This window comes from Lagopus muta, chromosome 3, assembly GCF_023343835.1.
Source record: "Lagopus muta isolate bLagMut1 chromosome 3, bLagMut1 primary, whole genome shotgun sequence".
NCBI lineage: Eukaryota > Metazoa > Chordata > Aves > Galliformes > Phasianidae > Lagopus > Lagopus muta.
Window position 1 is genome coordinate 62,610,068 of NC_064435.1, and position 15,855 is coordinate 62,625,922.

General features: G+C 45.7%; 1 protein-coding gene and 1 long non-coding RNA gene across 7 annotated transcripts in view; one reads left to right on the forward strand and one right to left on the reverse strand.

Annotated features, from left to right (window-relative positions):
• Positions 1-2,259: 2,259 nt before the first annotated feature.
• Positions 2,260-11,713, reverse strand: LOC125690914 (uncharacterized). Of its 3 annotated transcripts, XR_007375833.1 has the most exons (5): positions 11,457-11,713; positions 10,041-10,325; positions 8,747-8,892; positions 8,117-8,539; positions 2,260-5,195 (listed from the first exon to the last, which is right to left on the reverse strand). It is a non-coding gene; the product is annotated as an uncharacterized LOC125690914 (long non-coding RNA). The 3 variants fall into 3 exon arrangements; XR_007375831.1 differs by lacking the exon at positions 8,117-8,539 and having other exon boundaries at positions 2,262-5,195; XR_007375832.1 differs by lacking the exons at positions 8,117-8,539; positions 8,747-8,892 and having other exon boundaries at positions 2,262-5,195.
• Positions 11,714-11,775: 62 nt separating this feature from the next.
• Positions 11,776-15,855, forward strand: part of TERT (telomerase reverse transcriptase) — a 30,416-nt gene continuing 26,336 nt past the window's right edge. For all 4 annotated transcript variants that reach the window (XR_007375830.1, XM_048939674.1, XM_048939675.1 and 1 more), the window contains exons 1-2: positions 11,776-12,081; positions 12,897-14,820. Coding sequence is in view for 3 of the 4 variants with exons in the window: in XM_048939674.1 (XP_048795631.1) it covers positions 11,806-12,081; positions 12,897-14,820 (2,200 nt within the window). In the remaining variant the exon portion in view is untranslated. The remainder of the gene's footprint in view (positions 12,082-12,896; positions 14,821-15,855) is intronic.

Here is a 15,855-nt window from a genome sequence, read left to right on the forward strand (position 1 = left end):
GCTGCCTATTTGAGAGTTGGAGTGTAACCGAGTAACTTCCTCACTTAGAGGATTCACTGTGATAAGCAATTAGCTCACCATCATACAATCTTCATTAAGTTAGCAGTAGGTTTGGAAATTGAAAGATTAGCGGTTTAGTTTTTTGTTTTTGATTAGGAGTTAATTGGGAAAGTCGTGCTTCTGGAGATGCTCTTGCACAGTAATGCTTAGTGCAAAATAATGCACTGATTCTGTCCTTCCTTATTGACTCCCCTTTAGACACTGAAAGGCTGTTCTCAGATCTTTCCAGTGCCTTCTCCAGGCTGAACAGCCCCAGCTCTCTCAGCCTGTCCTTGTAGAGACAGGCTTGAGAACATTCTTTGGAATTGCAGCTATGCTTTTCTGTCTGTTCAGAACATTGGGCCTGATACAGCTCCAGCTTATTGCTGAGATACGTTAAAAGCTGGGATCGTGGCCAATCAACAGCTTACACTGGAAGCATTGCCTCCTTGCTGCTCTGCAACTCCCCATCTGCATTGCCTGAAAGCTTAAAGATGCAGATACCTAGCTTGGGCCGACCGCCATAGGATCTTTCTCTACGTATGCTATCTAGTCTCCATCATGCACAAGTGTTTCTATTGAGTAGTGCTGACTGTAGGAACAGAAAGGAGTGTTTCCATGTGGTAAAGTCAACAAACTCTTCAACAAATTGCTTAAGAACTGGTTATCCTCTCCAGCTCTGCCATCCTAGAAGTTGTCACAATCACATGTGGAAGAAAAAACTCGAATCAGGAATTGGTGTTGTTTGAAGCCTTCTCTGACTTAAATTTATGGATCTCAGAACAGCAGTGCTGGAGAAGCATGTGATCTGAATAACAATCCTGTTCACTGAACTTGACTCCATTACCCTTGGAATGCAGTGAACGTTGCGCTGCAGCCTCATATAAGCTACATATAATCCTCTTAAGCTACCCTAATGTGCAAGCGTCAGCAACCCCTATGGATGTCTTTGCTTACTACCAAGCTCCTCCACAGGACGGCACCTTGAAAAGCAGCTTGAAGATACAAGACTCTGCAAGTGTCCATATTTTTCACTGCTGTTCTCTTTAATCTCCAGCTTCGCAGATTTCAAATTTCAAGAAGCATCTGTCATTTGCAACTAGGGAATAGAAGCACATTCATCCCCTGAGGGATGGAAGAGAAAAGAAGATAAGTACTTTGGTTATCCTGTATATTTAAATGGCTGATTCTAAGTTCCTCTAGTGAGTGTGCCAGCCAAATCTCTTTTTCAGACTTTCTGGCCTTCTATCTCAGGAATTCTAATTGGGGTCTTCTGTTAATCATCGATGGCTACTCTCAGTTTGCAACAATTTATTTGAAAAGCCAAATTCTGACTTCTGCATTTCTAAAAAAAAGCACAGCCTTTGGTTAAAAGTATCTGAGTGTGGAAAGCTAATTTAGCTGATACACAAAACAGGTACTTCATCCTGCTGAAAATTTCATCTTTCATGTTCTTACACTCAGCTACCAGCAAAATCTTTTGTCTCATTCAAATTTTTTCCCAGGTGAAAGGTAGCTCAGTATTCTTTCTGAGGCTGTGTCCTGGCATCACAGTAGTGGAGCTGAGCTGTGAAAGGCTCAGCACAGAAGTGAAAGGACACTGCCTTCTCTACCAAAGCTGCCAACTACCAACTCTTTTTGAGAGTCAAATTGAAAATTTCAGTCAGATTCTATGATACTAAAATGACACACAGCATTTGAAAAACATCCCATATATGAGTTGCTGCAAGGAAAAATGTGCTCAAAAAGTCCCTTGCAAGAACAGAAAAATATAAGTTATAAAAGGGAGAGAATGCTGCAGCATTTACTCTGGGTAAGGACACTGTGATCAAGCTCATGTCTTAAATATTAGCAAACAGCAGGGCTGCAGAGATCTTTGCCAGAGGGGATGAGTTTGTGTGAAGGTTTCAGCACTCAGGAATCTCATCTGCATGAACAGAAGCATGTCAACACAGTGTGAGCTTTCAGAAAGCAGTACATGAGTTGGAAATGAACCCATGGAAAGTGAATTTTCCCCTGAAACTCTGAGGCAGTTTCTCAGTGATGGCTAGCTAAGCTCTGCCGTGCTACTCTCTCACTCCCCCTCCTCAAAAGAACAAGGAAAGAAAATAGAATGAAAAAAGCCTCCTTCATTGAGATAAGGACAGGGAGATCATGCACCAATTACTGCACGAGCAAAACAGACAACATAAAGGAGATGAATATCATTTATTACTTATTGCTAACAGACTGGAGCAGCGAGAACTAAAAGTAAACTAAAAATGCCTTCTACACATGCTCCTTCTCCCACCTCCTCCCCCTCAGCCGTGCTGGGGAATGAGGAATGGGGGCCGCAGTCAGTCCGTAACACTTCATCTCTGCCACTTCTTCATGGCTGCTCTGCCCCTGCTCCAGCATAGTGTCCGTCCCACAGATGCTTATGTTTGCAAATGTATCTTTCTACTGAGAAGTGTTCCTTTCCCTGCCTTCTTCACTGAATACTGGATGATAGGAAATCTCCAGATTCAAAGACTCACAGAACAGCCGGAGTTGGAAACAATCCACAAGGATTACTGAATCCAACTCCTGGGTATCCCACATAGGATCACCCAGTATTTAAACCCTATGTCTGACAGCATTGTCCAAACTCTGAGAGCGTTCTCGAACTCTGGCAGGCTTAGTGCCATGACCATTTCCTTGGAATGCCTCTTCCATTGCCCAACCACCTCCTCAGGGAAGAATCTCTTCCCAGTACCCAACCTGAACCTCCCCCCTCCTTGGGGCTCCACAAAGAAGAGATGCCACTTCATCATGAAGGCTGGGAGATGGAAAAGAAGGGCTTACAAAACCATCAACAATCACCAAAAGAATGGTTTATTGCTAGGTGATCTGACACATGAGCCTTCAAGACGTCCATATTGTTTGTTGTGTCCAAGTTAGTGGGGGGGAGCAGAGATTGATGCAGACAGCAAGCTGACCTGGTACTCCTGCAGCCCTATTGCCCTGATTTTGTAGCAGAGCCAAGGCATGCTGGAGATGGTCATGCGTCTTACAGGTGGGTCCACTTCCATCAGTTCTCCATCTTGTGGTGGATCTACTCCATAGATTCCTCATCATAGATCCTCTCTAGTGGTCTCTCTAGTCTGGTTTTAAGAATCATTAGTATCACCAGAATGGGAGCCTGCAGGTGGATTTCCAAGGAGCAGCTCTTGGCCTTCAGCCAGGACATCTGCCAGAAGATGGCCCTGAGGGACACAAAGGGGACAGCGATATCTGGGAACATCCAGTTTTGTTCTTTTAGGTTCAGATTCCTCCAAGGACAGCATGTGAAACCTCTTTGGATACCTTTTCTGTTTGGGCACCCTTATGGGGACAGTGTTTTCATTAGCTTCAAAGGAACAGCTCTCTTTTTTTTCATTGATCTGCTGCTGTTCTTTGTGCACCACCGCGGAAGGTCTGGCTTCACCTATGAGCACTTGTTGGGTAGCATTCACATCTTCAGGCTGAGACACCCCACCTCTAGGGCTCAAGGTCCACACCAGCTCTCTGAGGGGCACCTCCTGTAGATACAGTGAAGCAGCCAAAAACAAGCTGAGTCCACATTTGCCTGCTTCCTTGGGAATCCATGCAGAAGACATGCTATCTCTTTACAAGGGGCAAGGACAGGGGATGGGAAAGGAGGCTATCCTGCATGCAAGCCCGCAGGATGTTAATGAATGGTCTCCCAGTTAATTCTGGGTGCAGAAGCTGCAGAGCAGACAGGGGCTGGGCACCTGGACCTTCAATGCTGCTGCTGTAATCTCACTCTGGCATAACGATATGCCTAGACAGCTGTAGCAGAGGTCAATCCACTTCCATTGGTTCTTCATCTGGAGTGCATCTACCTCCATGGGCTGCAGAACAGTAGTCCCAGGCCAGGCCATTGCTCTATGGGCACAGGTACTTTTCCTCCTGCATTTGTTCTGCTTTGTGAGTCTCCACCACCTCTTCGGTTCTGGGAACCCAAACTCTCTCTTCCCATGTAAAACTGGGCAATCAGCGCTCCTGGTTCTCTTGGTATCAGCTGTGATTGTTTACCACCAGAGGTCTTGGAGCTGAGTGTGTGGGATGGGGCAGCAGTGACTACTGTGACACCAGTAAGATTCTGTGATGACCACCGTGATGGTGGGAGTGGTGTTCAGCATGGCGTAAAAAGGAGGCTGTAGGACCCCTGGAGGGCACAGGATGGCAGCTAGAAGGCAGCTCCTGTGCCCAATGGGCAGCCTTTCTTTCCGGCAAGCAAAAAGGCACAGAGGAGCCATCCCCAGGAAAAGGGTCCTCTGCCTCCTTGACCCTCTTCCTTCTTCCACAAGGGAATCATTGAAGGCTGGGACACACAGCATATAATGGCAGGCTCAGAGAACTCCTCTGGCCAGCACAAAGCAGCTCAGGAGTAGAACTGATTGACAGACCATGGAAGCCAGAGCTTCCATGTCAGTATCTAGTGTCTCTTCAACTGTGTTAGGTTTTGGGTTTTTTTTGTTTTTTTTGTGTGTGTGTGTGTTTCTTTCCAGTTAACTGTTGAATATATATTTTTTTAAAATAAATAAGGTGGAGAATAAGAGATAATAATATAAGATGGGGAGTAAGATTCAAAAATTCCCCATATACTGAAAGTGACAAAGATGTTCTAAAAGCCAAATTCCCTTTCTTCCCCAGGTCTGGTAACATTTCTTCACCACCACTGAAAAAAGTGTATTTCTTTGCCCCTTCAAGAGACAAGGCTAGAACTTCCTGCTGTGCCTAAAGGTCTTCACTTTGATTTCCACCCGTATATTTTTGATGGGGTGAACTGACAATCTGGAGGCCACAGATGCAGGATGGGAATAGATCCTGGCATTTCTAAATAGAATGGCATGAGATGTGGCCGCAGATGTGGGCACTGCCAAGTAGCACCATGATGCACTCAAGGGTTGATGCCACTGCCTTCAAAGGGGGTCCAAGAAGAAAATGTCTGTGGTCAACAACACAGCTGGGTGAGGCTGCGGCCACATGCTGGGTCTTTTAGGTGGAGCTTGTGCACTTCTTTTCTCATCAGACCATTCTGCTGAATGAGAAGATTGGTGGAGTCAGTAGTAAATGGCATGTCTGCATCTTCTTCTCGGAACTTTCTGTGGTGGTAGTGGTGATCCTGATGGCTGCAATGGGAAGAATACAGCTGCATTATTTTTTGGCTGGGGTAGAATTGATTTTCTTCATAATTAGCTTGTATGGTGCTATGTTTTAAATTTGTGATGGAAACAGAGTTGGTAACAAATATTTCAGTTGATGCTGAACAGTGCTTACGAAAAAGCAAGGCCTTTTCTGCTCCTTACACTGCCCAGACAGAGGAAGGCTGGGTATGCACAAGAATTTGGGAAGGGATGGAGTCAGGACAGCTGACCTCAGCTGACCCATCTGACCCATCCCAAAGGGTCCCATCTGATGTCATACTCTCTGGACATTGCCAGGATTGATTTGGCATCAGTGAGTGGGTGGTGAGAACTGCCTTTCACATAACTTGGTTTTATAGGTTTTGTTGTTGTTTCCATTTTTAATTACTGAACTGCCTTTATCTCATTCCATGAATTTTCTGACTTTTGCTCCTTCATTCTCATTCTTGTAACACAGAAGAGGGAATGAGTAAGCAGCTCTGTGGTTCTTAATTGCCCACCAGACTTAAATCACAACAAAGTAACTCTATTTTCATGAGAGATCATAATGACTTTTGGGCAGGGTTTTTTTCTGTGTTGCTGGAGAGAAAGGAAAGCTCTTAGAGGGAGATGAAAAGGCCTATGAGATAAAGGTGGTGAATTCAAGGCATTCATGTTAAACAGGAGACTGTTGCAGTAGGAACCAAAGAAAATGGAGGGAAAAGAAAGGGGAAATGTCAAAAGTTTTCAGCGTCTACAGGATGCAAAGGAACAGCAGAACGGATATTTTTGTGTCCTTTTAAGAACTGCTAGGGAGAAATGCAGCACTAGCATGCATATGTACAGGATGGCTTTGCCTGTGTGGCTGAGTGATAGTATGGCTAAAACTCTATAAGTGAAATGTTCTTCATTGAACTTCTGCGCTTCATCTAATGCTTGAGAAATATGATTTTGTGAACACAACATAAAATCTTCAAGAAAAAGTGATGAAGTTTGCCTTAAGGTATTGTTTTGATTTGGTTTGTCTTTGGTGGGGATTAGTAACTGCTTGGATAGGAAATGATTTCAATTGTGTTGTCGTTTCTCCACAAAAACTGGTGGAGTTCCTGCTAGATGTCAGAGCAAGCCACCACATTAATAATGATGTGTTAAAGCAGACGTACCAGAATGTAATCTGAACAAATGCCTCGTCAACTGCTCAGCCAACATTACTCCTCTCTCTTTCTTCTCATTTTTTTCATCACTTTTTCTTTCATTTACATGTGGGATACTATAGCTGTGTTTTAATTTCTTAACTATGAAAGCAATGATAACCAGAGGTAAAGATTGTCTTCCTCCTGTACGAAAGGAAATGAAATCTCCTGCTCTTAGCTGTACTTCAGAAAGCACACTTACGTCCTAATAGATGGCTTTTCCCCAACCTTCAGTGCTGTAGAAATGCATGAACCAAGCTCTACCACTGTGATAACCTCCCTCAAACCCAGCTGCAAGGTTGACCTTTCTTCTTAGTCTCATAAAACCTTGTAAATCTCTGTACCCTGTTCTGCTGCACATCTCAGCTTCATGGAGATTATGCTGGGATGAGGGTGTGACATTTGAATGTCTGCATTAACAAAGGAAAAATCAAGTTTTGCCTCTGAGGTTTTTTTCTCCCTGAGTGTCTATAGCCTGGTTCAGAAAGTCTGACTCTCTCATTTTTTTAGTGTGAAATTAAAGAGTAATTCCAAATAACTCATTGGGGTGACACTGTTGTAAATGCTGCTGGCAAAAGCAAAACTGGAGTGCAAAACATTTACATAGGAGCATTTTCAGAAATTACACTCTGAATGGGTTCTTTAAAGTACTATTTTAATTACTGCTGGCCTACACAGTAATTACTTTTAAGGCAAATGTAACAGATGTAAAAGGGAACAACTAAAATAGGGAGATAAAACTGGCTATGGACGTGTTATCTGTAATAGAATTCAGTCAATATCTGCATAGTGCCTTGAAGGATAAATGTTGTCGAGGAGAACCTGACTTCATTATTCATTCAGATCTGGGTTCTCCAGAACAAGGCTGATGGATATACAGAAGTGAGCCTAGTGAACCTGACACTAACGGCCCTAAGATGATTAAGGAAGTGGAGCATCTGATATATAAGGAGGTGTTAAGGTAACTGGGATTGTTTAGCCTCAAGATGGAAAGGCTCAGCGAGGATCTTATTAAAGTACACAAGTAGCTAATGTTAATGAGATGGACACAAACTCTTGTCAGTGGTAGCCAGGGATAGAACAAGATGTGGTGAACACAAATTAAAATACAGGAAATTCTACTTAAACATGTTTTTACTCTTAGGGTGGTAGAACACCTGCAAAATGTTGTGGTGTCTCCATCCTTGAAGACACTTAAAATCTTGTTACACATGACATTGGGCAACCTGCTCTAGGTGGCCCTGCTTTAGGCAGCAGAGGTGCAAAAGACATCATACTTCTCTTACAACCTTGGCTGTTCTATGACTCTATGTTCCCATTATTTTCCTTATTTGTCTTCCTAAAAAATAAATTTTTTCCCATATCGCTTCATTCCCCCTCTCCTTGCTGAGCTCCTTCCCCAGCCCAATGGTAGAAACATAGAAAAGCAGGGTGGTATCTATGAAAAGAAACAGGAGGAAAGAGATCTTGCTAGCCTGGCCACAGCAGTTATCCTATGACCATTCAATCACTGCTGTAATTACTGTCACCAAGAACATATCAGCATGAGGCATCACCTACTTAGGGACTCACCAACTCACCAATTGGTAGAAGGAGTCAAGGTAAGTTAAAAGGTCTTCTCAGAAATTCAATCTACAGAAACATCTACAATCATCTGCCATGAGCAAGTCAATCAGCTTTGGCAGCATGGATTCACTGCTGCCAGAGTTTATGGACAAGTAGCTGTAAATTCACCTGAAAGCAGCATATTCTCAACTGTGGGAGCATCTTCCACTACCACCACAGTCCCATTGCTTCCTTGTGCACTGCTACTGGGGCTGCAACTAAGAAAGACCCGCTGAAAGGCACAGATCAATATTCACTTCTTCAAGGATCCTAACCACAAAGACCTCATAGATGGTCCTTCACACCTTCGTGTTCTTGCTTTCTCCTGTGTCAACCTGCTGCCTGCTGAAGGAGATTCCAGGGGTCAAGTTGCCATTTTCAAACTTGGTTAAACCCTTGCCATCAGAGCTTGATCCAGAGTTAAGACAAGCTCAACACCGCTTTCTCTTCCTCTTTTCCTGAATGTTTCTCAAGTGAGCCTTGTGTTGGCAGTACACCCAGCTGCATTTGACAACACTGGGTTACACCTTAAAGATGCCATCACCTTCAGACCTATGGGTGAAGGGAGAAATATATGTGAAACAGACTCACCAGAGGTCAGATAAATGGCATCAACCTTAGCCTGCCCTGAATGCAGTCACTGTTCTATATCCTTGTCCTTCTGTATGTAGCAGCAGTGCAGTATCTCAGTTGCAGCACTGCTGAAGCCTTAAAGTGTTATCACTCTCTGTTCTTTGTGGATGCCCATCTAGTACATACCTGTGTCAAGGGGTAAAGTAGCCTGCCAGAAACAAGCAGAGTTGAACTGGTAGTTAAGCAGGAATGAAGCAATTTGAAGGCCATGGAGGTGCCAAGAACTGGAATCCTCTGCTGCACTCATGTCAAGAGATAAGCTGTTTTCCATCCTAGAAGAGGTTGTTTTTGAAGGAGAAGCCTGCAACATTTGCCCTTCCCCAGCAACATCTCCATTTCCAGTTCTAACCTACTATGTTATCTCATATAGGACTGTCCCACACAGGATTGTCCTTCTCCTTCTAATTCTAGTACATTATTTTTGAGAAACAGAGACCAGAACAACATAATTGCACTTAAGATGGTAGGCAAGTCGAGAATTTGCACAGTGGCATAATGGTGTCCCACCATTCCCAACATTTGATTTACTTTCCTGACTGCTACTGAATGCAATGCTGACTTGCTTCATGTAACCACAGGATCTCACTTGGAAATGTGTTTAATCTCAATGCCATACTTGATTTACCAGCATTTAATTTCATCTGTCATGTAACTGTTCAGTCACTCAGTCTTGTAGTTACTAATACAATTTTCTAGTCTGCTTAAGTTCTTGATACTTTGAATAATTTCATCCCATTGACAAATCTTGCCACTAGCTGCTTTTATACAGCACTTCTGGGTCACTTATCAAAGTTACACAGTGCTGGCTATCATAGAACCTTAGTGGTAATTTTCCTCAACTGAAAGAACTGACCATTTATCCCTACCTATGTCTTATGTTTTAACCAGTAGTATATCCACAACAACACTCTCCTTTTTAATGTGTTGTGTTTTTTTTTTCCCTGTTTATGACATTCTCTTACAAGGGTTTCACAAATTTCAAACAGAACACAACAACCAATCAGATTACTGTAATTTTCATGTCTTCTCAACCATTCAGAGAACTCCAGGAGTTTTGCAAGGCAGGACTTTCTCTTGCAGTAGCAATATTAACTAGGCAACTGACCTTTGCTCCAGTATGTACAAACCTTAAACTCTGTTATTTCTAACAATTTTCCTGGAACAAACACCAGGCTTAAAGATCTGCGATTTCCCAAAACTCCACTGCAATCTCTTTTAAAGTTTGCTGTCAATGTTGTTACCATAAAGCCTTCAGACACTAAGGAAAGATTTGAGTAGGACATTACATACTACCTTATGCAATTAAGCTTCTTAATTTTTGAGGTTAACGAGAGCCACAGGACCAGGCAGTTACTTTCAAGGTTTACTCTGCTCATCTCCATCATAACCTTTTCTACAAGTACTCTTCTTTAATACTGACCTTATATCAAGTCTTCATTTGAAAAGGGATTCGTTGGATGGGATTCTTCCAGATTTCTTCCGTAACAGATTTACACTAGTAAACCAGCAACATTCAGTGATGAAGGGTGTGGAGGGCAAGTGGTATGAAGAGCTGCTGATGTTGCTTGGTTTGTTCAGTCAAGAGAAGAGGGTACTGAGGGGAGACCTCATGGCGGGCCTGTAGCTTCCTCATGGGAAGTAGAAGGGCTGTGCTGAGCTCTTCCCTCTGGTGACAGGGACAGGACCAAAGGAACAGCATGGAGCTCTGCCAAAGGAGGGTAAGTGTGAGGGTTAGGAAAAGGTTCACAATCACACCTTATTCACGTCATTGCTTTTTGGCAGTACATATGTTTGTGAACAACTATTTTTAAGGATGAAGCACAGGAAGAGTAAAATTTCATAAAATCCTCTGATGAGCTCCTTGAGAGCTAACTAAGAATTGCAACCACCATCTCTGAACCAGATTGATGCATTAGTTTCACATAAACAAGGTCACATATCCCAGTAGTTTTATAGTTTTGTTACTCTCTTTTTTTTACATTTTACTAAACAAGGCAAAAAAAAAAAAAAGTTTTGCTACTTACATACATTAACTTTGTTATTTCAGGACTGCTTCAAAAGCAATGCTTCCTATTTTATTATCTTGGCCCACAATGTTAGAGGTGGATGTCGGTGGTATGGCATTAAAAGCTGAACCTCACTGCCAATATTGTTACATTTTGTTGCCATGTGACAGATGGCAGCTGAGAGGCAGCCTGACACAAGGGCGTCTGGCATGGAAACGCACATGAAGCAAAGCTACGGAACTGAATTCCTCTATGTGGAAAAAATGGCACCCACCGACATTCACTGATGAATGTTTATGCAGACCACACAGCAGCTGGGCACACGGTGAGGCAGCAGGTGGTGCATTTCAGCTGCCCTGACAGTGGGTCACCTCTGCCGGTGCAAGTTTTTATGAGCGCAGCATGCAGGCTCTTGTTCACTGCTGGTGGAAATGAATAGCTAATGGTGGTGACTGTGTCAAAAAATAATGTTTCATAGCTGAGAGTTTTCTCTATCAAACTGTGTTATTGCACTCTTCCTAGCGGCTGCAGTTTTAACGGGAATAAATGGGAGGCATTACTTTTGGAGCGAAGTATATGTATTTTATATGAAGCCCAGGACAAATCCTCTTCAGTCGGCACGGCCCAGGCAAGCCATAAGAGTGCACACACACACACACACACACACGCTTTAACCACAGTCCATGCCTCCCTACTGCCCCATGCAGGCCCCGCACCACACAACTCTCTGCGCCCATGTCTGACGCTCAGACAGCTGCACGCATCTGTGTGGAGTCTTGTTTCCCGCCGCTTTCCACAGGGACAAAGCAAGAGCGGTAACGCAAACTTACCACAGAATCGCAGGATCATTACGTTTGGAAAAGCCCCCCAAGATCGCCTAGTGCAGCTGTCAATCCATTCCCCACCATGCCCACGAACCTCACTGCCGCATCCACACGCGCCCAGTGACGGTGACTCCCCGGGCAGCCTGCATCAGTGCCTCACCGCTCTTTCCGAGAAGAAATCGTTCCTAAATCCAACCTGAGCCTCCCCTGGCGCAACGTGAGGCGGCAGCAGCCCGTGGCACGCCAGTCGCAGCGCAGCTGGACACCGGCCTGCCCTCCCTGCCCCTCCCCGCCCCGCCCCGCCGCGCCCCGCCTCGCCTCACCTCCGCCGCGTGGAGCCCCGCTGCACGCGGAGATGGAGCGCGGGGCCGATTCTGGGGTCGGCGTGCGGCGGCTCCGCAACGTAGCGCGGCCGGAGCCCTTCGCCGCGGTGCTGGGCGCGCTGCGGGGCTGCTACGCCGAGGCCACGCCGCTGGAGGCCTTCGTCCGGCGGCTGCGGGAAGCTGGCACCAGGGAGGTCGAGGTGCTGCGCGGCGACGACGCGCAGTGCTACCGGACCTTCGTGTCGCAGTGTGTGGTGTGCGTCCCCCGCGGGGCTCGCGCCATCCGCCGGCCCATCTGCTTCCAGCAGGTAGGCAGGAGGGAGAGCGGCCGGACGGTGCCCCGCGCACGGGGTTGGCCCCGGAGGCAGCGCCGGGGCTGCGGGGCTCTTCTTGCCCCGCGTGCGTGCTTGCGTGCGCCTCTCCCCTCGTGGCCGCCCCTCCGCCCGCGGCCCCGTCCGCACCACCCCCAGTCCCGTCCCTAGAGAGGGCTGGCGGAGCGCTGAAGGCGTCCGGGCGGCGGTGGGCTCAAAGATTTGCATGTCTGGGGCTCGGGGGCTCGTCTGGTCCGACGAGCCAGCGTGGCTGGTTAGAGCGACTGTGAGGGAAGTACCACCTTCCCCTGTGAGAGGGGTGGGGGAAAGCAGAGCTACGCCGCGCGAAACGAGCTGTGCGAGCTTACCGAGCGGCTTTTAAGTTTGTTAAAAATGCTATGTTTTACGCAAAAGGAAATGGAGGCCTCGAGAAACATTGAGTTCTCCTCCGGTGGCGCGGCCTGCGTCAGCGCCTTCTGGAGCACGGTGACCTGGAGGCCCTGAGCTGGGAGTCGGGGTGGGGAGGAGAGGCATAGGGCGCTTCCTGGCCATGAGGAGCAGGATCAAAAGGGCAGCACCGAACGGGCTTCCGTAAGGCAGGCGGCTCAGGTTGCTGAATGTAAACATCTTGCAGTGCGCACGCAAGTCTGGCGTAGCACTTGTGAATGGTTATACGGCTTTGTAAATGCGTAATGTAAGGCTGAAGTCTAGGCCTGGGTGTAGCTGGCATGTCTGCTTCTTTAGGCCACGGTTATTTGTGGAAGAGCTGTTGATTTAAAAAATCAATTCTCCCTCTTTCTGTCTTTGTTCAGTTATCCAGTCAGAGCGAAGTCATCACAAGAATCGTTCAGAGACTGTGTGAAAAGAAAAAGAAGAACATCCTTGCGTATGGATACTCCTTGCTGGATGAAAACAGTTGTCACTTCAGGATTTTGCCATCTTCATGCATATACAACTATCTGCCCAATACTGTAACAGAAACGATTCGCATCAGTGGCCTCTGGGAGATACTGCTGAGCAGGATAGGGGACGACGTGATGATGTACCTGCTGGAGCACTGTGCACTCTTCATGTTGGTTCCCCCAAGTAACTGTTATCAGGTCTGCGGGCAACCAATTTATGAACTTATTTCGCATAACATAGGGCCGTCCCCAGGGTTTGTTAGACGACGGTATTCAAGGTTTAAACATAATAGCTTGCTTGACTATGTGCGAAAAAGGCTTGTGTTTCACAGGCACTATCTCTCCAAGTCACAGTGGTGGAAGTGCAGGCCGAGACGTCAAGGTCATGTCTCCAGCAGGAGAAAAAGAAGGAGCCATAGGATACAAAGCCCAAGGTCTGGTTACCAGTCTTCAGTCTCAGAAGTGAACTTTCAAGCAGGCATGCGGATCAGCACAGTTACTGCACGTCTGGAAAAACAGAGCTGCTCCAGTTTATGTTTGCCAGCTAGAACACCATCTTTAAAAAGGAAGCATGACAGAGAACAGGTTGAAATCGCAGTTAAGAGAGTGAAAGTAATGGAGAAAGAGATAGAGGAGCAGCCTTGTAGTGTCGTTCCTGATGTAAATCAAAGTAGCTCCCAGAGGCACGGAGTTTGGCATGTAGCACCACGTGCTGTAGGTCTTATTAAAGAACGTTACGTTTCTGAAAGAAGTAACAGTGAGATGTCTGGTCCTTCTGTAGTTCACAGATCTCACCCTGGGAAGAGGCCTGTGGCAGACAAAAGCTCTTTTCCAAGAGGAGTTCAGGGTAACAAATACACAAAGACCGGTGCAGAAAAACGAGCAGAATCCAATAGAAGGGGCATAGAGATGTATATAAACCCAACCCGTAAACCCAATAGAAGGGGTATAGAGAGGCATATAAACCCAACTCATAAACCAGGGTTGAATTCTGTACAAACTGAACCAATGGAAGGTGATTCTTCGGGGGACAGAAAGCAGGAAAATCCCCCAGCTCATTTGGCAAAGCAGTTACCAAATACATTCTTGCGCTCTGCAGTGTACTTTGAGAAGAAATTTCTTCTGTATTCCCGTAGTTACCAAGAATATTTTCCTAAATCATTCATACTGAGCCGCCTGCAGGGTTGTCAGGCAGGTGGAAGGCAGCTTATAGAAACTATATTCTTGAGCCAAAACCCATTAAAGGAAAAGCAGAACAAAAGCCTAACACAGCAGAAGTGGAGAAAGAAGAGGTTGCCCAAACGCTACTGGCAAATGAGAGAGATATTTCAGAAGCTGTTAAAAAACCATGAGAAGTGCCCTTATTTAGTTTTCTTGAGAAAAAATTGCCCTGTCTTGCTTTCTGAGGCATGTTTGAAAAATACGGAGCTGACCTTGAAGGCAGCTCTGCCTGGGGAAACAAAGGTTCACAAGCACACAGAACATGGGGAAGAGTCCACTGAGGGTACTGCACCGAACAGCTTCCACACTCCTCCCTCAATGCCAGTGTGTGGGCAGACAGAGGGAGAGGAGCAGCACCTTGCAGAGGGGAGTGATCCGCTCCTCAGGGAGCTGCTCAGGCAGCACAGCAGCCACTGGCAGGTGTATGGCTTTGTGAGGGATTGCCTGGAGCGGGTGATTCCTGCCGAGCTGTGGGGTTCAAGCCATAACAAATGCCGGTTCTTTAAAAACGTGAAAGCATTCATTTCTATGGGGAAGTATGCTAAGCTTTCATTGCAGCAGCTGATGTGGAAGATGAGAGTGAATGACTGCGTATGGCTTCGTCTGGCCAAAGGTACTTGTATTGCAAAACCAACGGCGTCAGATGGGTGGTGGTCAGGCTTAAGGAGGGGACGGAAGGGCACTCAATATGGGTTTGGAGTTGGTGGTTTATTGGTAACAACAGGAGTTGAGAAAGGAAGACATGGTAGTGGTTGTAATTGATGTTGGGGAGAGTTCTTAGATCTCTTTTCCTCTGTGCATCTTTATTGACACCTTTTGTGTTTAGTGGGATTAAGGTTTTATGCAGAAACGTGAATTCAGGACGCAGGCCTTCCAAAAAAACACAGTCCCTTCTGCTCTTGCTCCTCAGATTGCCAATATCTGTGACCAAAGCACTTCAGGAGTAAGTGTAGTCTTTTGGGTTGCCATAAAACATCAGAAAGAACTAAAGCCAAAACAGGACACGTGTATGCAGTCATTCCATGGGATTTTTCCCTCTCACATCTACCCTGTGAAAAAGACAAGAGTAAGGGATCTGTGCAATGCAGAAGCTGCCCTCCATCCGTTACCTTTCTGGAGTTCTTCTTTGGGAATGTATGATCCTTACTGAGCAGGATTTGGGGCTGGGTGAGTGGTGGTGCAGAGGTCATCCCGGTGGTATGGGTAGGACAGCTCTGAATTCTCTGGGAATCCCTCCTGTCAGTGATCTTCTCAGGTGAAGAGAGGCAAATCTTACTTCTCTGAAGTAGCCTCTCTAAAGACATTACCCTTGGGCATCGTTCTAGGCTGAACCTGTGGTTCTGTGGTTAACTGCTGTAGAATCTCACAAGTTGTAATTGTTCTGTGATTCCATTCTCCACCTACAGAATGTGGAATGTACTATAACCAACATGCTTGCAGTGTTCTTACCTAGTAATATACTTGGATCCTACAGTAATGTGAGTTGAAAATGGCATTCCTTCTTAAAAGGTGCAGTAGGGTTCTGAAATTACTACAGGTTCCCTGAAGTATAGGAGGAAAGTAGGTGGTCTGGTATTTGAGGTACACTTCCATAAGAAGCTGTTAATTCTAGTAAATATATTGATTAATCATTTAAAAACTTTGGCTC